At 43.6% G+C, this 23,494-nt stretch overlaps 1 protein-coding gene across 2 annotated transcripts; it reads left to right on the forward strand.

Annotated features, from left to right (window-relative positions):
- Positions 1-4,989: 4,989 nt before the first annotated feature.
- arf3a (ADP-ribosylation factor 3a) lies at positions 4,990-17,881 on the forward strand (the record flags this gene model as incomplete). Of its 2 annotated transcripts, XM_084333326.1 has the most annotated exons (4): positions 4,990-5,137; positions 7,214-7,324; positions 9,261-9,385; positions 17,720-17,881. In XM_084333326.1, 4 exons carry the CDS (start codon positions 4,990-4,992, stop codon positions 17,879-17,881), a joined length of 546 nt encoding a protein of 181 aa, XP_084189452.1. The 2 variants fall into 2 exon arrangements, with proteins under 2 accessions (XP_084189452.1, XP_084189453.1); XM_084333327.1 differs by lacking the exon at positions 7,214-7,324.
- Between the last annotated feature and the right edge of the window lie 5,613 nt (positions 17,882-23,494).

Below are 23,494 nucleotides of genomic sequence, written 5' to 3' on the forward strand. Positions count from 1 at the left end.
GAGGTGTGTGTGTGTGTGTTGGGGGGTGGGGGGTATACTCTACAGAGGCGGGGAGGTGGGAGTCTTTTTATGGCCGCTTCATGCTGAGAGAAGGGCTTTTTATGGCAGCAGGATATTGTTTCCTGAAAGTATGACTTTTATTACTGGAGCGAGGCATCAAGAGGAGCGGGGAGTGGGGGTGATTATACCAGTCTTTGCCGCTTGAGCCTCTGAGGGGATCATCTGTCCAGATTCCACAGCCAAGGAGGAGGCTCACTCACGCCACCGTGTACTGCCGCTGGGAACGGGACGGCGTATCTCTGCAGACGGCTGGGAGACAGACAGACAGACAAACATGCACACACATATTCATGCGCGCTAGCGCAACAGCATATCGACATGGAAACGGAATAGATTAGACACGCGCATGCGGGGCAATCACAAACACGTGCGCACCCAAACACGCACATACGCATGCGTATACGAGCGCACAAGACACTCACGGGGTGATTTACAACCACATCCCTGGTACATTGCAGCTTTGGCAAAATGCTGATGTCAACGCCTGACTGGATTTACAATGTGACCATTCCTAGAAACTCACATGGAGGACACATCTTAGATGATCCAAATTGTCTTTTTGTTTTTTCCACCTCTTATACCCAGGGGGGTTTGAATGAGCATATGTGTTTTCTCTCAGTAACACCCTCTGCTACATACTCATACAGTTAGATACATTCACACCAGGGAAGTTAAGGGAACTGCCCGGTTCAAGGCCAGCCTTCCGCCGGTGGCCTCCGTGCCGTTAAGTGCCTTGCTCAAGGGCGCCATGGCAGTGGTTGTTTTTCCGGTGCAGGGACGCCGTTCTTTCCACGAGGCCACCATCGTGCCTACTGGGCTACTGTTCACCGTCTGCGGGGAGGAGGGCTAGCTTGGCTGTAATGCCAGTGAACTCTTGTTTGTGTCAACGTAGATGGATATCCCTTGACTCATGACGAATGACTTGGCCAATGACTAACTCCAGTGCGTTCTCTCTCTCTCTCTCCCTCCTTCTCTCTCTTATATTTAATGAGGGAATAAAAGAGAGGGACTTGTATTGAATGATAAGGGACTGGATTTCTGGTTTGCATTTCTTCATTCCTTTATCATTTCTCCCTAGAGCCGCTGTGAACGGGAATTTCCTGTCACCATTCTTCCCCATGTGTGAGACAGAGAGGTTGGTGGACAGCCCTGGATCTTTCTCTCTCTCTCTCTCTCTCTCTCTCTCTCTCTCTCTCTCTCTCTCTCTCTCTCTCTCTCTCTCTCTCTCTCTCTCTCTCTCTCTCTCTCTCTCCCCTCCATGGCTGCAGACACTGACACATGCATAGCAACACATTGACTGCTCCCCACCCCCCACCCCAAGTAATGACAACCAGACTGGGGTGAAATTAAAGAGAGAGAAAGAGAGAGATGGGGAGGAGAGGGACAGAGAGAGAGAGAGAAAAGTTAGTAGAGATAAAAGTCCCTCCACTTTGATTGACGGGATGATTACATGTATAAAGTTAAGGCGATTTAGTGTGTTTAGCTGGTTATAAAGATAGGGGCGATAGAGCCTTACTGTACATACAGTAGAGAGAGAGATACAGATGGAATGGACAAACAGGGGGAGAGAGGGGGGTGGGGGATAAAGTATACTCAGTATAAATACACAGCGCAAAACATCTGCTTCTCGACTCCCCCTTTCATTTTTGATGTGGGACAGGGAGCGCTGGAGAGAGAGAGAGAGAGAGAGAGAGAGGGAAAACACAAGGAGCTGCTAGCTACCCAGAACATCAAAGCTCTTGCCCTCAACATACAGGCCCTCATTAGTTCAGCAAGCAGAACCAACCAGACTTGTGATTGTGTTTGCTGGGGTTCATGCTGGCAGACACTTCAGAGAGGAACCTCCCACCACCCCACCTCTCCCTCCACTCGCCTGCCACCCCTACCCACTCTGTAACCCCCCTGTAACCCGCTCCCAGCGCACCCCCTGGCCGCCACCACTCCACCCCATAATCTGGTGTGCAGCTGCAAACATCTGCTCACATACCCCCCCCCCCCCCCCCCCACACACATTTTATTTTCTAACCTCACCCTGCCTCCACCGCTGACTTGATAAACACATCTATCACAGGACCACTGGCTGACATGCAAGATGGGGAGACACATGTTGTGATTGGCTAGCTCTTTACCTGTGGCCTGTGTGGGGCTACACTTCATCCATTGTGTGACTGATGGTTGTTTTTTCCAAATGGTTGATGAGGACCTTTTCGAAGCTATATTTCAAAGGTATTTTCGAGGGAATAGCCTACTGCTAATGCAGGTGACGGGCTTAATGACCACCTTTATTCATGTATGTATGTATTTTGCCTGACTAATGTACTCCTTTGCTCAAGATGTTGTGTATCCAGTCATATTACACGTGTGATGCAGAATCTCATTTTGCAGATGATGATATAATAATAACTTTATTTGTATAGCACCTTTTCATACAGAGGTTGATGATGATGATGATTCAGCTAAATGAATCAGTTATCTAGGGGCTAGTGGTTAGTGGCCTGGTGTGTAAGACTTATTCGGTTGTCTCCTCTCATTATCTGTGTGACACACACACACATACACACACACACACACACACACATTCTCACACTCACATACTCACTCACACGCGCGCACACACACACACACACACACACACACATACACACACACACTCACAGAGAGCTGCAGCTGCCATGAAGTGTCACTTCGCATCCCATTCCAGTCAGCAAGTTATTTATTCATTAAGATGATTCCTGTATTAATTATTCAAACACGTTTGCTCCCAGACACAGTTACATTATAGCACATAAACCCAAACCAAAGCAAGCAAAGTTTAAAGATCCGAGATGCATTGCTGTTTCAGATATTCATACTAGGTCTCTTGAATATAATCACCTTGCACATCTAATATTATTTTAATTGTCATGGTGTTACAATGCTTAAATATTCAGAATTGATCGAATGAAATTTAAACTGACCTCAAGAGCTGTTCTCGACTATTAATGGATCATGTGGCGTGAAAAAGTGAGAGGCGCTATTGATAGCTTACTAACGCGAGAACGTGCAACTGCACAGCACAACCCATCGCGAGACTATCATCCAGCCTTTGCTCGAATCCTACTGATACCGTTGACGGAGGTAAGTGTGGAGGTGGAGGATGAGATACAAATTATGAAAATGCCGAAAGATGTATAGGGTTAGGAGATTATTGCGGCACATCCTCTGCTCTTGGACCTAAAATACAATTAGATGTCGGGATTGTTAATCGACGACATCTGGCCGCCTAGTTTGTCTGTCGTGACTGCGAGTGGGGATTACAGTAGGCTACATTTATCTATGAATTAATTTAAATACCGCAGACGTCTGACACCACATGGTAAATTATTTGAGCAAACATTTTGCGGTGCCAGCGTAGCCTATTTTGTGTGTTCAAACCTATATCCTGTTCTAGCAGCATTAGTCATCATCTTGCGTTATGACAGAAGTACATGGATGTATAGCCACAACTGTATGGCTAGCTCCCAGCTGTATGTATTTGGCAGCAATCTCACTGCGCATTCAATGGCCAACATTAGTAAGATGCTCCACGCGAGCAGGCTATAGGTTTCCCAGAGGAAATAACATGTGATTAGCGGCAGGCTGTTCTTGCTGTTCGTGTTGTCGTCCTATGGTATTATTTGGACTAATCCTATATAGGCTACATAAAGTACACTAGAATATACAAAATATAAGATCACATCACCTACCGCCATTCTGGGTGCTTGAAAGCCCCTCCACCCCCAGAAAAGTGGCACCCAAAGTGACACACCTGATGGGGCCATGTGTTGGGTGCATAACAGACCAACACATTATAGCCGTATAGTCTGTTAGTATTGTGCATGGCCCCATCAGGTGTGTCACTTTGGATGCCTCATAATATGCATTGACTGTTGCACGAACTTTGAAGCTAATCACCTGTAGTCACACAAAGGAATCCCAACCTGAGCAAATGGTTGCCATGTGATGTGAATATGGTCAATAGCCCACAAACGGATATATCAAACGCACCCTATCATTATAGCCTAACTGGATGGTCCTCACTTACTATGCGCAGGATGCAGCACTGGTTTATTTTATTGTATAAAGCCATTTTAGGCAAACTACTGTATATATATGTGCCAGATTCTTAACAGTTTGTGACTCTTACAACCTCAGATCCAGTGCCTGGATTCTGGATACGGTTCCAGGTACCTACTGTGCGGACTGAGGCTGGAAAAAGGAGTCCTTGGTCTTGGAATGACCTTCAGTCAAGCCTCAAACTGATGGCACTTGTTCCTTTAGCCAGTTTTAAACAGAAGTTATCTGAGGTCCTGACCACCAGCTGCTCATGTAGTAATAAGTAACGTACCCTGGTTTTTTATTGTTCCAAATGTGCACAATGTAGTGATTGCTTTTTGTTGTGTTGTTCTCTGTGTTTTATATGTTCTTGTTGTGTTTACCATTGTGGAAACATTGCTGCTTTCTTGGCCAGGTCAGCATTGTAAATTAGATTTTGTCTCAATGCTTTTTATCTGGTTAAATAAAGGTTATTATTAACCATCATAAAAGCTAGTCACTCTGTGCCACATGAAAGCGGATTCACATCACCGAGATCCAGCATGGCAGCCGGTTAGTTTCCCCTGTGTGCCGTCGACGTGGTAAAGTCTTCTGTCAGGTCAGCTGCGAGCCGAGGTGTGAAGTACACTTTATTGCCTTCCCTCTGAGGCGGCTTCAAGCGGTAATGAGGTGTTAATGCTGGGAGTTCCACTCGAAGAGCTACTGTGTCTCACTGCAAGCTTCTGTGGCTTCCACTCTATAAATGTGGTTTACTGTTTGTTTTGGCTGCTGCGTTGCCCTGTATGGGAAACTATCCCTCCCTTGCCTTCCCTATGCAGCCCCATTGCAGTGAGGTGAGAGCCGCCTTCGCTCACCATGGGAAACATCTTTGGAAACCTGTTGAAGAGCCTGATCGGGAAGAAGGAGATGAGGATCCTGATGGTTGGCCTGGACGCTGCTGGAAAAACCACCATCCTCTACAAGCTGAAGCTGGGAGAGATAGTCACTACCATCCCCACCATTGGTACGCCAAGAAATAATTCATTATTGGTAGTAATCACCGGGGATTCAGCCATATTGATACTGGTATCTATATATTGTACTGGCTGTGACTTACCAACCCTGGCAGTGTTTGTGCCATGCTCTGCTTATAAGCTACACAGAGCACTAAGTATAGTGGTCCTGTGAGCCAGTGGGGTCCTTGAGGGGGTTTTGGGGGGTCCTGAGCAAAATGAGGATTAGTTTAATAACACTATTATTTAATTCAGTAGACGTTGGCACTTGGCACAATAAGATAAGATATTCCTTTATTGATCCCCTTGGGGAAATTCTCAGGCATCATAGCAGCATGGGGGAGGGGGGAGGGGAGGTACAGGTAGTAGAAGACATGGTACAGGTCATAGAATTATAGTACCCCAGAGGTGTTGGGGACCACAGGCCTGTGGTCATCCACACACAGTCCATCTCGCAGGTCTCTTCATATAAATATCTTGGGATTTTTGTCGATAACACACTAACCTGGAACACCCATGTAGATAGCCTGTGTAGCAGACTACAACAACGACTGCACTTTCTACGTCACAGTGCATGGTGTAGATAAAAAATGTATGTTACTTTTCTACCAATCTGTATTAGAGAGTCTCATCAGATACAGTATTACAGCTTGGTTTGGTAACCTGTCTGTACAATTAAAATCAAAACTGGTCCGTCTGATGCAGACTGCATGGAAGATCATAGGGGTGAAAGGTCACCCATCCCTGCAGTCTATTTTTGAACAGGCTACTCTAAGGCACTGTCTTGTGCTGCTGGGACGAAAATGCTAGTTTGGTTGCAGCTTTCGTTACACAGTAGCAGGAGTTGGTTGGGCTTGACGTGCCGAGACAGCTTGTACACAACCCGAAACCTGTCTGGCCTCACGTGGTATGAGGCTGCAATCCATTACCTGGAAGACAATAGGCCAGGGGAGGGGACTAACAAACCAACTCCAAAACACCAGAAGCCAGAAATGGTGGAAGGTTGGGCTTGGGGCCAGCGACCCAATCCTGTAAAAACCTCATTGCTACAAAAACGTCAAAAAAAACTCTAAGGCAAGCCAATAGAATAGTCTCGGACCCTTCCCATGTCTTACATGCCGAGTATGAGCTACTGCCCTCTGGGAGGAGGTAAGAGTTCCACGCTCTCTAGACTAAATAGGTTTAAAAACTCCTTTATTCCAATCTCAGTTAAACTTTTAAATAGTGCCAGATAAAGGGCAACTATCGAAATAACGGATATTTGGTTGTTATATTATCGTGTATACTATAATATTAATATTATATTATTTGTGTATACTATTCTAATGTGGTGTTGCCAGACATCCTGCTGTGCAGGTACTTTACTGTATCTTTTACATTGTGTATCTCCTCTGTTTGGAGTCAGTTGTGTTGTGTCATGTCTGCATGTATGTGTCTGTGGCTGTAGTGGGTGTAAGCCCAAGACAAATTTCCCAGCTGATGGGACAATAAAGTGACTCTTGACTTGTACAGTGGAGAAGTAAAAATAAAAAAGGCAGTGTAAACAATATAACAATATAATTAACTCTGGACTTGCGCATATGGGCAACAAGGTGCAAGATGATGGTATGTATGCCCTCTAAGTTATATTTGCCCTACAATAAATATAGTTACAATATATATATATATATAATCTAATCATCTAAATCTAATCTAATATATAATCTTAAAATGCTAAATATATGCTCTGATGAAGTATACAGTATACACATAAGGTGCAGTATGCATAAGGGAAGTATGCCGTGATATACATCATATGTTATATATTGAGAGAATGTTTAGGAACAATATGCTGATAATAAGTTTAATTCTCCCCACCTACAGTAAAAACAGAATCAATCATATCTGACATCATAGATCATCTAGATCATCTCAGATGGGGGTCCCTGGGAGACTAAATCTCATCAGATGGACGCCCATGGCCAATGTGGATCTATTTGAATGTCCTCAACATAGAAAAAGTTTGGAGACCACTGCTGTAAACTAGAGTGGACCACTGTTGAAGTGAACTAACTCTATGTAACACGTGTGGATTTGTCCTCATTTAGGTTTCAACGTAGAGACAGTGGAGTACAAGAACATCAGCTTCACAGTGTGGGATGTTGGCGGCCAGGATAAAATCCGTCCCCTGTGGAGGCACTACTTCCAGAACACCCAGGGTGAGTGGAGCAGAAGGACCCCTGGTCAGGGGCCGAGCAAGGCTCAGGGAAGGAGGAGAGCAGGGTCTTACTACAGAGGAGGAGGACAGCAGGGTCTTACTACAGAGGAGGAGGACAGCAGGGTCTTACTACAGAGGAGGAGGACAGCAGGGTCTTACTACAGAGGAGGAGGACAGCAGGGTCTTACTACAGAGGAGGAGGACAGCAGGGTCTTACTACAGAGGAGGAGGACAGCAGGGTCTTACTACAGAGGAGGAGGACAGCAGGGTCTTACTACAGAGGAGGAGGACAGCAGGGGTCTTACTACAGAGGAGGAGGACAGCAGGGTCTTACTACAGAGGAGGAGGACAGCAGGGTCTTACTACAGAGGAGGAGGACAGCAGGGTCTTACTACAGAGGAGGAGGACAGCAGGGGTCTTACTATAAGGGAGGAGGAGAGAAGGGGTCTTACTACAGAGGAGGAGGAGAGAAGGGGTCTTACTACAGAGGAGGAGGAGGAGGAGAGAAGGGGTCTTACTACAGAGGAGGAGGAGAGAAGGGGTCTTACTATAAGGAAGGAGGAGAGAAGGGGTCTTACTATAAGGAAGGAGGAGAGAAGGGGTCTTACTATAAGGAAGGAGGAGAGCAGGGGTCTTACTATAAGGAAGGAGGAGAGAAGGGGTCTTACTATAAGGAAGGAGGAGAGCAGGGGTCTTACTATAAGGAAGGAGGAGAGAAGGGGTCTTACTATAAGGAAGGAGGAGAGCAGGGGTCTTACTATAAGGAAGGAGGAGAGAAGGGGTCTTACTATAAGGAAGGAGGAGAGAAGGGGTCTTACTATAAGGAAGGAGGAGAGCAGGGGTCTTACTATAAGGAAGGAGGAGAGAAGGGGTCTTACTATAAGGAAGGAGGAGAGAAGGGGTCTTACTATAAGGAAGGAGGAGAGAAGGGGTCTTACTATAAGGAAGGAGGAGAGAAGGGGTCTTACTATAAGGGAGGAGGAGAGCAGGGGTCTTACTATAAGGAAGGAGGAGAGAAGGGGTCTTACTATAAGGAAGGAGGAGAGAAGGGGTCTTACTATAAGGAAGGAGGAGAGAAGGGGTCTTACTATAAGGAAGGAGGAGAGAAGGGGTCTTACTATAAGGAAGGAGGAGAGCAGGGGTCTTACTATAAGGAAGGAGGAGAGAAGGGGTCTTACTATAAGGAAGGAGGAGAGAAGGGGTCTTACTATAAGGAAGGAGGAGAGCAGGGGTCTTACTATAAGGAAGGAGGAGAGAAAGGGTCTTACTATAAGGAAGGAGGAGAGAAGGGGTCTTGAGAAGGGAGGTGGAGCATTTTGGTGGGCCAAAAGGATTTTTTAAATAATAAATTGCACTCAGTGTGTACCCCCCCCCCTCTTTCTCTCCCTCTCTCTCTTTCTCTCTCTCTCTCTGTCTCCCACTAATCATAATTATCAATGGAATTTTTGTTTTGTTATCATGTAATGTTATTACAGCATGTATTTCGTTTTGACTACTGTAGGCCTATCACAAATTAAACCAAGTGTTAAAATAAATAATAAATAATAAATAAAGTGTAAACATTTTATTATTTATTTTAATAAAATAAAATAAAATTGTGGGGTGGGAGACTCCCTCTGCCCCTTCCCCAGCTCCAGTACTGCCTCCTCCTATAGTATTCCATCACAGGGCCATGCAAGGGTTAACGTGGCCACTCCAGGCCTATGACACATCCTGCTCCAAACTCCTAGAACCTGCGGGCCTGGATGACTAATACTATAGATGTGGGCATTTGCATTCAGCACCACAGTTATTTTCTTCTCAGTCACATTGAATGCTTTGATAATGGGGAAAAACTATGACATCAGCGGGTCATTAGGAGGTTAGTGATGAAACTCCAGCTGATGGTTTGGATGGTTTTTGGGATTTTTGTTGAGGGCGTTTCTCTTGTGCCGCAGGTCTGATCTTCGTGGTGGACAGCAACGACCGTGAGCGGGTGAACGAGGCTCGGGAGGAGCTCATGCGGATGCTGGCGGAGGACGAGCTCCGGGACGCCGTTCTTCTTGTTTTTGCCAACAAACAAGTAGGCCTCGTTCTTTGAATCTCCTCTCTCATGTTACCCCACTTTCCACTTTTGATCCTCTTGTGATGTTCCGCCATGGGGGGCGTAATGATTCCTTCCATAGGTGCTTCAATCTCATTTGATTTGATTCAATTAAATAAATGTTGTATTGAAGCGTATAAAAGTATACAAATGCGATGGGGGTGATCAAAACCTTGCACCAAGGTGTTAGTTCACAGCATTGTGTTTAGCGATCGGTTAGATAGACAAATACGTCAATTGGGATTAAAATGTACAGATTGATTTCCGCATTCACATTGATACATCATGAACCACCGTTCATATTTGAACCGATACCGGTACCAGTACCATTACATTTACATTTAGTCATTTAGCTGACGCTTTTATCCAAAGCGACTTACAAGTTCTGTACGACAAGCCATCAGGAAGGGCACAACTCTATCAGCTGAGTAACAATGTTCATCAAAGTGTTGCATGCTACAGTGTAGGTTAGTTTATTAGGACAAGTGCATGACAGTAAGGTTAGTTAGGGTTAGATTTTTTTTTTTTTTTATAATTCTTTTTGTTTATTTTAATTTTATTATTTCAGATAATGGTTGAAGAAGTGCGTCTTTAGTCGACAGCGAAAGATTGGACGGGTTTCTGCTGTCCTAACTGGGGTGGGTAGTTCATTCCACCATTGTGGGGCAAGGACTGAGAATAGGCGACTTCTCTTTGATGACCCTCCCGGAGCTTGGATAGGAGTAGGTCTGAGGCAGCCAGAAGATGCAGAGCGTAGGGGTCTTGGGGGTGTGTATTTAGAGACCATTGACCGGAGGTAGGCGGGAGTGGTTCCCTTTGCCGCACGGTATGCCAGGTCGAGGGCCTTGAAGCGGATTTGTGCAGCAATGGGGAGCCAGTGCAGGTCCTTAAGAAGTGGGGTGACATGGGCCGACTTCGGTAGGTTTGAGATCAGGCGTGCCTGATCAGTACCAGTTCCTGGAGTTCAGTATCGGCACCCAACGGTACCTTTTTTCGGTACTTAACTCTCTCTGTAATAACAAAAATAATATTTCAATTGTAAAAGATAAGCCAATTTCAACAATTCTCCAACAGACTTACGACAAAAAGGGCTTTCTCTTAGAGCCATTTGAGACCTTTTCGGGCAAGACATGAATATAGACAATGGGTCTCATTCCCGAAATTTTTTCAAAGATATATTCTGGAAGACTTATCTTGGAACCACTGAGACATAATCAATGACAAATTCACTCTGAGTCCTGAACGTGCTGGTAATATGTCTTAAGTGGCTGAAAAGGTCGCACAAATTATATGATCTGATATCTGCTTGGAGAATGGCATTCTGTCTTAAACTCGAAAGCGCGTTCCCGTTCAGGTCATTTGCATACAAAACACCGCCTCCAGAGCTCCTTATAAGGCAACTAGTGACGCAGCTGTGTGCAAATGGAATGGCGGAAGTGCTTTGCGAGTCTTGCGAGCCGTGTGATTACGAAACCTAGCGTCAGTCAGTGCCAATCAGAGAGCGTCTCCGAGAAATGCGGCTAGGTTTCGTAATCACGCTTGCGTGCCATCAAAACTAGATTAGATGAATGTATTGGCATCATATACAGCTCGCGGTACACCTGCCGCAGCGCGCGCACACACACACACGTGCACACTGTACTGTATATGAATGAAGGAATGAATGAAATATAATATATATAGCCTACGGCGGGCGTAATGAATGAACGCAGTATGGCTTATTATTCCATAATTAAGCCTATAGGCTACTGTTCATTCGTAGGCGCACACAAGACTTGTTATGGAATATTAATGCAGTCTATTTCCACCGATTAGCTTTAGTTCTTATTTATTTATCCACTGTCATTTCAGTGTTGGTGTATAGGCTATATAGTGTATTTCAATATAAGTTTAATTGATTAATGATATATTCGAAGGAATGCAGGTTTATAGCTATATCAACCCCCTCCAATGTACAGTAAATGACCAAGTATGGTTTTGTCAATATTCCAATGTACAGTTTTGCTTGTACAGTGTAAGTCTACCACCCCTCCTACCCAACCTCCTCCAACAGTTTCTACGTCAAATGTACTCTCTTTTCTGGACTCTTTTTGTATCACAAACAGTACTGTATTTGCAAATCTGGTATGTCATAAATGTATTTTTTCATTTCAACCTTTTAAAATCGTAAGCATCTGAGGTTTCCCTCATTTACAGAAATGACGATTGTACAGTACATAATAAAAACAATATTCACCGAAATTTAAACACCAGAGTAATTTTTTTTTAAACGTTTAAAAATCATTTTAAAATATCAACTAAAACAGTTACAGGTAGTCACACAATGGTCTGAAATCATACATTTAAACATTCCAAGGGAAGGGAGAACCTCCAATTTTAGCGTGAGTTGAAGGACATTCCATGAGTTAGAGGCATCAAAGGAAAAGGCTGACTTCCCTAGCTCAGAACAAATCTGAGGAACCCTAAGAACCATCCAGTCATTCGATCGAGTTGAATAGGTTCCAATATTCCAATCTAACAGCGAGGAGATATAAACAGGTTGTTTACCAATAAGGGCTTTAAAAATAAATACCAGTGTTTGTTGCGCCTTTCTGCAAGAGAAGGCCAACCCACCCTATCATACAGGACACAATGGTGAGTATCATATCTGTCACCAGTTATAAATCTGAGAGCTGAGTGATATGCAGAATCCAGAGGTTTAAGAGTTGATGCCGCAGCATGCCTATAAATTACATCACCATAGTCCAAAACTGATAAGAAGACTGATTCCACAATTCTTTTTCTACTAAATAGAGGAAAATTGGATCTGTTTCTGTACAGGAAACCAATTTTCTGTCGCAGTTTAGTGGCAAGATTTTCCACATGGAACTTAAATGTTAATTTCTCGTATAGATGTAGCAGTACTGTCTATCTGTGTCGTGTGTGTCATATATGTTATGATGAATTGAAAATGGGGGACCCTGATGTAAACAAGACGAAATTATTTCTCTGGTCTGCATCCCCTTATGTAATTGAGCTGTACTGTACTGTACCCATTCTGCAATCTGTTAATAAAGTTTTCAATCAATCAATCAATCAATCAAACAAAGGTCTGTCCCATTGTATACCAATCAATGGGATACATTGCATGTTGACCTGCATTCTTTCAAATGTATATAATTAATCATTAAAACAGATGTGTAACAGGGCGGTCAGGTGGCGTAACGGAGATTGCATTCGTCACCAAACCCCGGAGCGGCTAGATTCGCCTGTTCGAATCCAGCTCACAGCTCCGGGGTTGTCACCAGCTTGGCTGGCCGTTCACACTAATACAATTGGCAGTATTAGAGGGTGGGAGAAGCTGGCGGGGTGGGTCCGGGTCGTTGTAAACAGCGACTCCTACAGTTCGGTCAGGGCGCCTGCTAAGCACGGATAGGACTTGAGTGGGATAGTGTGATCCTTCCACACGCTACGCCCTCTCAATGAGAATCCGCGCTGCCAGGTGAAAAGAAGCGGTTGATTGGCTGGACGTGTGTTGGAGGAAGCACGTGATAGCCTCCACTCTCCCAGACCGACTGTGGGGGGTAAGTGCGCAACGACCAGGAAGGGGATTGGGAATTGGCATAACGACTAACATTGGGATGGGAGAAAATCGGAGGAAAATGGAGGGGGAAAAAGATCAAAAAAAAAAAACAGATGTGTAACAAATAAGAAATACAAATTCCACAGAAGGCATTAAATAATTATTATTATTTAATCATTTCACAATAATTGCATAATTGTGTTTGAATATCTGAGTAATTAAAGTAATTATACATTTGTCCAAAATAGCTGGTTCAGATATGGTTAAGCAGCTGCCCTGTGATCAGATGAATCCATATTATTTATTTTTCCGACATCAAATGCGTAATTTCTTATCGTACAAATATTGTCATATTTATTTTAATTATGATTAAGTAATTAATTTCAAGGAGGCCTGTAGCGTTGACATGAAGGAATCACTATGAGAACACAGTCTGTCAAGTTATAATGAAATTTTAAATTAGTCAATCAATCATGAGATTTGATCGTGGCTGAGAGCAGATTTAAGAGTGCTCCTCAGCACTCTTAAATCTGCTCTCAGCCACGATCAAATCTGAGCTCAGGAAAATTTGGGGACTCCCACTCCCAGCCCTAATATGTCTTAAATGGGCCGAAATCTGGCTAAAACAAAAAAATTTGTTGTAACTTCGTTCGGGAATGAGACCCAATATATTATAATATAATATTAATTATATATGTTTTATTGGGACGGTTGGTGAATCCCGAAATCGGCCCGAAAAGGTCTCAAATGGCCCTAAGAGAAAGCTCTTTTTGTCGTAAGTCCTTGGTGAATGAGACCCATTTGTTGTTATTTATTTAGAACATTGGGTCTCATTCCCAAACGGATTTACGACCAAAATGTTCCTCTTAGGCAGATTTCTGCCCATTTAAGACATATTAGGGCTGGTAGCACGATTCCCCAAATTTTCCTGAGATCGGATTTGACCGTGGCTGAGAGCAGAGTGCTGAGGAGTACACTTATGATTGTTTGACTAATTGAAAATGTTATTAACTTGACAGACTGTGTTCTCATATAGTGATTCCTTCATGTCAACGCTACAGGCCTCCTTGGAATTAATTACTTAATCATAATTAAAATAAATATGACAATATTTGTACGATAAGAAATTACGCATTTGATGTCGGAAAAATAAATAATATGGATTCATCTGATCACAGGGCAGCTGGATTAACCATATCTGAACCAGCTATTTTGGACAAATGTATAATGATTAATTATACATTTGAAGAATGCAGGTCAAACATGCAATATATCCCATTGATTGGTATACAATGGGACAGACCTTTGTTTGATATAGCTATAAACCTGCATTCCTTCGAATATATCATTAATCAATTAAACTTGTATTGAAATACACTATAGCATATACACCAACACTGAAATGACAGTGGATAAATAAATAAATAAGAACTAAAGCTAATCACGTGGAAATAGACTGCATTAATATTCCATAACAAGTCTTGTGTGCGCCAGTATGGCCTACGTGTCTAATGAATGAACAGTATAGGCTTAATATATTCTAGTTACTTGTTTCATTAGGATTTAGTAGATACTATATATATGCTCTGCCCTACGTACAGTATAAGTACAGTCTGTATGTATACAGACTGTGCCTATACTGTACATAGGGCAGAGCATATATATAGTATCTACTAAATCCTAATGAAACAAGTCATTAATGGAATAATAAGCCTATACTGCGTTCATTCATTACGCCGTAGGCTATATATAATATTTCATTCATTCATTCATATACAGTACTGCGCGCGCGCGTGTGTGTGCGCGCGCTGCGGCAGGTGTACTACGAGCTGTACTATATATGATGCCATTGCCAATACATTAATCTAATCAAATTTTGATGGGTCGCAAGTACCTTTCACATTTGAACCGATACGGTACCGGTACCTGTGAATCGATACCGGTACCCAACGGTACCCTTTTTCGGTACTTTAGTCTCTAAAAATGTAATCTACCTACCTCAGTCGTGAAAAAAATAATTCAAACTACAAATAACTACACTTTCGACCATTTTCGGCTTGCCATTGCCCCGACTGCTTTGTTGTTGAATCAAGTCAAATCCTAGGTAAGCGTATATTGTGCGTGTGAACGTTGACATGAAAAAAAAAAGTGTAAAAAAAAAGCGTAAAAAAAAAGAAAAAAATCTGTACCCATGCCTAGACTCGCAAAGCACTTCCGCCATTCCATTTTCACGCGGCTGCGTCATTAGTTGCCTTATAAGGAGCTCTGGAGGCGTTGTTTTGTATGCAAATTACCTGAACGGGGACGTGCTTTCGCATTTGAGACATATGCCATTCCCCAACGCAGATATCAGATCATATCACAGGTGCGAACGTTTGAGCCACTTATATTACCAGCGTGTTGAGGACTCAGAGTGAACTTGTCATTGATTCTGTCTCAGTCCGTTCCAAGATAAGTCTTCCAAGAGAACTCTTTGGAAAATATTGGGGAATGAGACCCATTATTGGGTCTCATTCACCAAGGACTTATGACAAAAAGGGCTTTCTCTTAGGGCCCTTTCTCACTCACCCTATTCGTTTCTATTCCGTTCCATTCTGGCCCGTTCCGAGATCTGATGCGAACTCCCCCCCCCCCCCCCTCTCCCCCCTCTAGTTTGCGTACACACTGCAGTCTTGTTTCGTTCCGGGTTCTGTTTACGGTTTGCCTTTTGAGCGTTTACGCTTGCCGTAGGCGATGATGTCACGTTCGAAAATGTAAACACAGGAAGTGTTAACATGGCGCTGGAGCCTGGATGCTGATAAAATGAATAAATAAGCAATAAATATGAAGTTATATTTGAACCTCTGTTGTCAAGCCTTGTCAATATAACCCACCCCATTTTATCACGAATGGATGGTGTTGTAGAGTTCGCTTTTGAGCGTTTCCCAGGGCTAACGCTAAGCTAACGGTTAACGCTAGTTAGCTTAGCCTAGTCTAGTATAGCCTGTAGCACTTTTTCTTTTCAGCAAAGAACGTGCAATAAACAAAACGGATACATTCACTGTGTGTTCTGCCTCTTTTCTCACGAATGGAACTCTGTTGTAGAGTCCGCTTTTGAGCGTTTTGCAGGGTTAACGTTAACGCTAAGCTAACAGCTAACGCTAGTTAGCTTAGCCTGTCCAGCAGCTAACATTATCCCATCGTTCGTGGCAATTATATTACATGTCATTGATCTACTGGTCGACCACGGCTGACTGGTTGGGCACCACTGGTCTAATAGAAATAAATGCATTCAAACAAGAAACTAATGTATAGAAAATAGCATGGCAAACAAAAATTGCCAGGCCTAATGCGAGCCAGGGAAGTGCTGTGCGTTTGTAACGTGGCTTCATGTTTTCATCCACTTGTTTTTGGTTGAGGTCTGAACTCTCAAATTGCCCATAAATATCGTTTTTGTGGGTATTCTCCAGTTGTTGCTGTGTGGTGTTATCTGACGTTGTGTGTGTCACGCCCCCCGCACCCGCACGGCCTGATTCCGAGACCACCTAATCCAACTGATCCCGTTCAGCGGGGGGTAAAACGAATCAGCGCCGTTTCGCATCCCAAAAGGGGTGAGTGAGAACACTCCCCCCCGTTCCCGGGAGCAGTGATTCGATCCCCAAACGTGAGTGAGTTAGGGCCATTTGAGACCTTTTCGGGCCGATTTTCTACCGTCCCAATAAAACATAATAATTAATATTATATTATAATATATTGTCTATATTCATGTCTTGCCCGAAAAGGTCTCAAATGGCCCTAAGAGAAAGCCCTTTTTGTCGTAAGTCCGTTGGAGAATGAGACATGGTGGTTGTTATTTATTGTTGTAACACACCACACAAAATAAATCACATGATCATGTATTGTGTTTTTAAATATTTAAATATCAACATTATCTGGCCATCCTCTGTAAATATTAATAAACTCCTCTGACCTGGCCTGATCTTTCCAAAGACCCAAGACACAGGACAGTAATATATATATTTGTGGAAAAGGCTCCCTCTTGTGTATATTACACTCTTCTACTAAACATGTAAATGTACCGAAACCCAGTACCTGAATCTAGCATACTCTGTAGTACCGAAGTAATTCGGTCGGTACCCTTAAAAGTACAGAGTTCGGGGGCGGCTACGTGGCGTAGTGGGCAAGGCACTCACCACGAAATGCTGGAGACGCTGGGCTCGTCAGTTCAAGCCCAGCGCTCCACATTTGCTTTCAGTTTAGCTGGTCGTCCGTACTAATACACATTGGCCGTATTGGGGGGTGGGAAACTGATGGGTGGGGATCGGGCGTTGTGGACAGCGACTCCTACAGGTCGGTTGGTGCGCCTGCGCAGTAGAATCAGGAAGTGTCGGGGGCAGCGTGAGCCTCCCACGCGTTACTCCTCGCCACTGAGAGATCGAGCTGCGCAGGTGAAAAGATGCGACTGCTGTTACCTCAAGTACCGGAGGGGACTTGTGCTATGTATGACTTAGTCCACATTGCAGCCGGCTTGTGGGAGGCAAGAAACAGCGTCCGTGACAGGGGAGGGTTGAATTGGATGATACGAAATTGGGATGGGAGAAAATATAGAAAAAATGGGAGAAAAAGTGGATTAAAAAAAAAAGTACAGAGTTCGGTACCCAACTCTATGAACCATAGATTTATTTTAGACCCTTATTCCGCTTATTCGTATATATATTCTTGAGCCTCTTTGTTTACTTCCTGTTGACACACACTATGTGACCTTTGTGTAGGATTTGCCCAACGCCATGAATGCCGCTGAGCTCACAGACAAGCTGGGCCTGCACTCCCTGCGCCATCGCAACTGGTACATTCAGGCCACGTGTGCCACCAGCGGGGACGGCCTCTATGAGGGCCTTGATTGGCTGGCCAATCAACTGAAGAACAAGAAGTGAGGTGTCCAATCAGCAGACAGTGGGGGTGGGAGGCTGGGCACCGGCTCCAGGTATTGGTTTGTAGTTGATTCTGTTTACACAGAGAGGCAGCACTGGATACCACCCAGGGGTGACTCTTAATACCCCCCCCCCCCCCCCCCCCCCCCCCCCCCCCAACACCTAATTTCTCCCTTTATATTGATGAATTCAGTTTGGTTGGATCTGCTGTCAATAATGTATTTATTTAGAGAGCAGGAGGCTACTACTTCACCTAAATAACTTATATCCCAGACGCCCAATGCATAAGAATTGGGATGTAATATTATGAAGTGTCATAAAGTCATACCCTCTCTCACCTCAGTCTCTGTGACATTTTCATTTGTTCGGATGACAAATGTAGACATGGTGGCTGTGTGGTCTTGTAAAAACTCCTTCAGACACTTCATAAGGAATGTTCTCTTATGGTTTCTGTGCAGAATAGCGCCACGCTGTACACAAGTTCAATTTAAACGTGTCATTCCAAGCCCACACCGATGCTTTAGCGCCGGATAACATTTCAGGGTTTCATTTGAAAAACCAAAATCGACAAGACGCGCTGACATTTTGGATGTTTTTCGTCAAGTTGGATTTCGTTTTTTAAACTTTGTGTTTGTTTATTTATTTATCTGTTATTTATCAAGACATTCCTGTGTTTTATTTATTGATTGTATAAAACTATTATCTACATTCCCTCCCTTGGTTGCATACTTACAGTGTGTGCAAATTTACAGTGTGTGACCACCAAGGCAGTTAGTGATAAAAACAAGGCCCAGTATACCCACTGTATTATCACTACTACTCATCGCTGTAAATAAGAATGTGTTCTTCTTACTTTAGTCAACTTGCCTGGTTAAGTAAGGGGTTTAAAAAAAACGGTGATGTCAGTGAGGTGTGTTGTTGTCTGAACTGATACATGATGATAGAACAGACTATACACTATACTGTGACTTAGAGAGGATGCTGCTATGTTTGACTGCCTGGTGGAGACTGGAGAGCGATGCATTAGAGCATGTGATTATCACTGGTAAGGAGCTTACGTCTTCTCTAATGTTGCTCTATCTGGCTTGAGCTGGTAACTGATATCTGTCAAAATAATGTACATTCCCTGTCAACTTGGTGTATTAATTTTTAATTAGCTTGACGTTGCATGTTTTTTGTTGTTTTGTTAACGTGTGTCTGTCTTATGTTTAAGAACAAAGCGGGGCTTGCAACTCACTTGTAGTTCCATGGTGATTTAATAGACAAAAAAAGGCAGTAGATGCGACGTTTCGACCTTACCGATCTTCCTCAAGCATATGCTTGATGCGAAACGTCGCATCTACTGCCTTTTTTGTCTATTAAATCACCTTGGAACTACAAGTGAGCTGCGAGCCCCGCTTTGTTCTTATGTATTACTGTTTTTACAGTTTGGCTCAGCACCAACAAACGGAGGATGTGCGTTATTTATTTTTTCTGTCTGTCTTATGTTTACCGCGTTACATAGATAATATTTTCGGTACGTTTATTGTTGTACTATATGCAATGTTTGTCTGTCTGTCTCATATTTTTGACATATCAATTGTTTTCTTTGGGACCAAATGGCAAGGGCTGAGTTCATGTTTATAGATACAAATTTATTTCCAGCCGTGTCTCATCATTTGAAAATAATGAAAAAAGTCAATAAATAGAAAACAAGCAGATGAAAGTAATATTGCAGTATAATGCATGTTGATGCTGTACACTAATAAAAGTGAATTATAATATTATATATTATTGTTATTATTATTATTATAATTTCCTCAGACTATATAATTGCCGCCGCTGGTGGGGACAATGCTGTAATGATAGATGTTATGGATTAGGTGTGAAGTTTATCAGACACCCCTCTAATATGCAAGAGCATGCTTTTCTATGTCAACGCAACTGTATTATGTTTATGTAACAAGAGGAAAAATACAACAGTATTTGCAGTTTAAAAGACGTTGTTGTTGATATACTTGTAGATATTGAGGTCAGTGTGTTGGCGGATACTGTACTGGATGTATACAGTGTGTGTGACGTGCCCTTCATTAAGTTTGGTTTGGTGTTGAAAATAGTTTTCGTGGCCTTATATTATTGCCTGTGGTTGATTTCTCTTTGATAACAGTTTGTAGGAATGTCCAACATTCTAATATCTCATGTATGATTTGACTGTATCATTGATAGACTCACAGTGTTGTTGTGGAGGAAATGTCCTTCTTTTGCCGATTATTGAAGAATATCTGAACATTTGTGTGTTTGGGAAGATGAAGAATAGCGAGATTACTTAACATTCCAAACGATGATGTTTATTTAAGGAAGAAGTCATGCAGGATCGATTCAGTTAACAGAACAGTATGTAACGAGGAGCAGATTAAAACCATACTCAAACTGGTGCAAACGTGTGAAATGATCATTCCTGGTATTACACTGGTCAGTCAATAAAAAAATAACTACTCTGTGTTGCTCTGCCTTGCGTTGTCTTCTTGCTCCTCTTCATTGCAGCGGGTGCAGGAGGTTTTCTCTCCAGATTCTCCTGGGTGGGCCTGACCTGGAACAGCTGTGCATTTGAGTACTTTTTTTTAATTTTATTTTAGATTCGGGGGGGACCTAAACTGTTTCCCTAGGAACTGGACTTGGTTAAGAATGATTATGACCTCATTTCCCTATAGACTAGGAGTATATGATGCAAGATGAGTATAACCTTTCTGATTTGGCCTTTACTAACTGCTCTCATCAAGAAAAGTTTGGCACAATCAGATTTCCCCCCCGTGGAACTGCAGGGTCGTCTTGGCCAGGGTTTTAGCTGAGAGCCAATCAGAGGTCTGTGTCAAGGAGAGTGCTACCCCCCTCTCTCTCCTCCTCTCCAGTGCTACTGTGTCTCCAGGGGTGTGACAGCAGTATGTGGGTCAGAGCTGCTCTCTGGGCCACCGGCCCCCAGGGCCCCCTGCAGGACGGCCACAATAGCGGCCCCAGGGCGGGTGCCATAGCTGGGATTCCCACCCGTAACCGGGACGCCCTCGCCCGGGGCACAGACACACTGGCAGCAGCCCCACAATCAATTCATCAATCTCTCTTGAGGGGAGGGGCAACTGCAAAAGGCCACTGCACTCGCCCCCGTACAGCGCTGGCCCACCGGGGCTGACGCTATAGTGCCGAGCCCTGGATGAGACGGAAAAGCTCTGAGAACCCAGGGGCCATCTGTGATCCATGAATGGAGCCGTCAAACCAGTCGCTATGGACTGACGGCAGACGCGTCTTAACATCAGGATATGAGAGATCACTTTCTGTCAATATCCAAAATACGCCCTTGAGTAGCTGCTTTAGTATCACTGCAAGGAAAACCGTTTATGTTTGTTTCTCATGTTACTGTTTTTAACAAGCAAGAGGAAAATATTCCCATTAAACACTGTTCATATACAGTAGCTACACATTCACAGTGAATAAATATGTACATGTCACTGCATGTTTTATTTACTGAGAATATGTTTTAATTTGGTGAGTGGGAGATGGATGTAAAGGATCGTGATAATATTTTGAATTTAAACAAAGATTTTCAGAATGAGCCAATAAGGCTCAAATCAGATTTATTTTGCTCATATGTGACTTAGATCTGGGTTTATTTTCGTGACAGTGAGAACGGCACAAATCACATTGAATCAAATTTGAGCTTTCATATGTGGTCCTAAATCAGATACAGGTCAGATTTTTTGCAATGCAACCTCAGTCTGAACAGTCATATCTGAATTCATGCGACTCTCTCTCTCTAGATTGACATTCATCACAATTCTGCACTGGCGGGAGTCACTCAGTGAATATAAACATGGAAGACAGCTGTGATGGAGGTTGTCAGTGGAGGGACAGGGAGGTGTTTACCTTACAAGTATTTGGGGTGATACTTCTGTACAAGCAAAACTTGAGTGGTCGTATTATAACCGCTCTGTGTTTGAAAGCATATTGAAAGAAGAAATGTCTCTCTTTCACCTCATCCTCATTGTCATCTGCTCACCAATTATCTGGCCTCCAATGCATGAACCTATAAATTAAACCATAAACTGTGACATCAGTGTCCTCCATGTTTAGTGTACATCCACCTTCATTATTGTTCATTTGGAACAATAATAGGAGTGTGAACAGTTCACATTGGAATCTGATATTGACCACATTTAGGGCTGACAGTGGGTCGGGAGGTAGAGCAGTCATCTGGTAATCTGGAGGTTCCCGGTTTGATTCCCGCTCCTCCCGGGCAGTGTGTCGAAGTGTCCTTGAACTTGACTTAACCCCTAACTGCTCCCAATGAGCAGGTTGACACCTTGCATGGTTGCCTCTGCCATCGGTGTGTGAATGTGAATGTATTTGAAAGACCACATCAAACAAGAGGTGGACGCGGGCAAATACTGCAGCATGGTTATGCTGGACCTCCAAAAGGCTTTTGACACTGTCAATCACTCCATTCTGATTGACAAGCTAAAAGCTATCAATTGGTTTTGATAGTCTATCAGTGAGCTGGATGCAATCCTACCTGGAGGGGAGAGAACAGATGGTGGAGGTAAACGGTACACTATCCCCCCCCCCCCCCTCCCAGTGAGCTGCGGTGTTCCACAAGGAAGCATACTAGGACCGTTACTGTTCCTAATTTATGCAAATGCATGTCATCAGCTTGTGACTGCAACTTGTTCCTGTTCGCGGACGACTCAGCCCTGCTTGTCTCTGTCAAGAACAAGTTGCAGGTTGAAAAAGCCCTCAGCTCTGAACTCGGCAGAATCTGCACCTGGCTCGCTGATAACAAACTATCATTACACGTGACCTGGGTAAAACAGAGTCCGTTCTCCTTGGATCAAATAAAAAAAGTAAACTCAGCAAGGCCAACGGCTTCTCTGTTACAGTGGGTGACAATATTGTCACAAGGAAAGATAAATTTACATACCTGGGTTCCATCCTAGAGGCAAATCTTTCCTGTGACAAAATGGCATCCAATGTAATCAAAAAAGTAAAGCAACGAACAAGATTCTTGTACCGGATCTCCTCTCTGGTAAACCAGAATACCCTGAAGACTCTGGCAGGAGCACTCATTCAAGGGTACTACGACTATGGTTTGCACCTCATGGTACCAAAGCACCTCAAAGGCACTAAAAACAAGACTACAAACATCACAAAACAAACTGGTCAGACTACTGCTTGACCTTACTCCTAAAACCCACCTCACCCCTGCCCATTTTGACTTCCTAGGATGGCTTAGAGTAGACGACAGAGTACAGCAGCTTGCAATGGGCCTGGTCTACAAGATACACGACTACACCACTAAGATACCCATGTACATGTCGAAATACTTCCCAAACGTCAGTGAATTCCACGACCACAACACCAGAGGGAGTTCCACAAATCATGTTTAACCCAGATTCGGCTCAAACAAGGGACTAAACACGTTTCGCAATTATGCCACAACAATGTGGAACGCCCTACCTACAGCCGTAAAATAATGTGAATCCCTACCCACCTTCAAAACCGCCCTCAAAAAGCACCTACGGGAGGCTGCAATTCGAAACCGTAAATGTCCAACCCCCCTACCCACCCAACCCCCTCCTAATGTACAGTTTC

The sequence above is a fragment of the Notolepis coatsorum genome (assembly GCF_963971535.1).
Source record: "Notolepis coatsorum genome assembly, chromosome: 17".
Classification (NCBI taxonomy): domain Eukaryota; kingdom Metazoa; phylum Chordata; class Actinopteri; order Aulopiformes; family Paralepididae; genus Notolepis; species Notolepis coatsorum.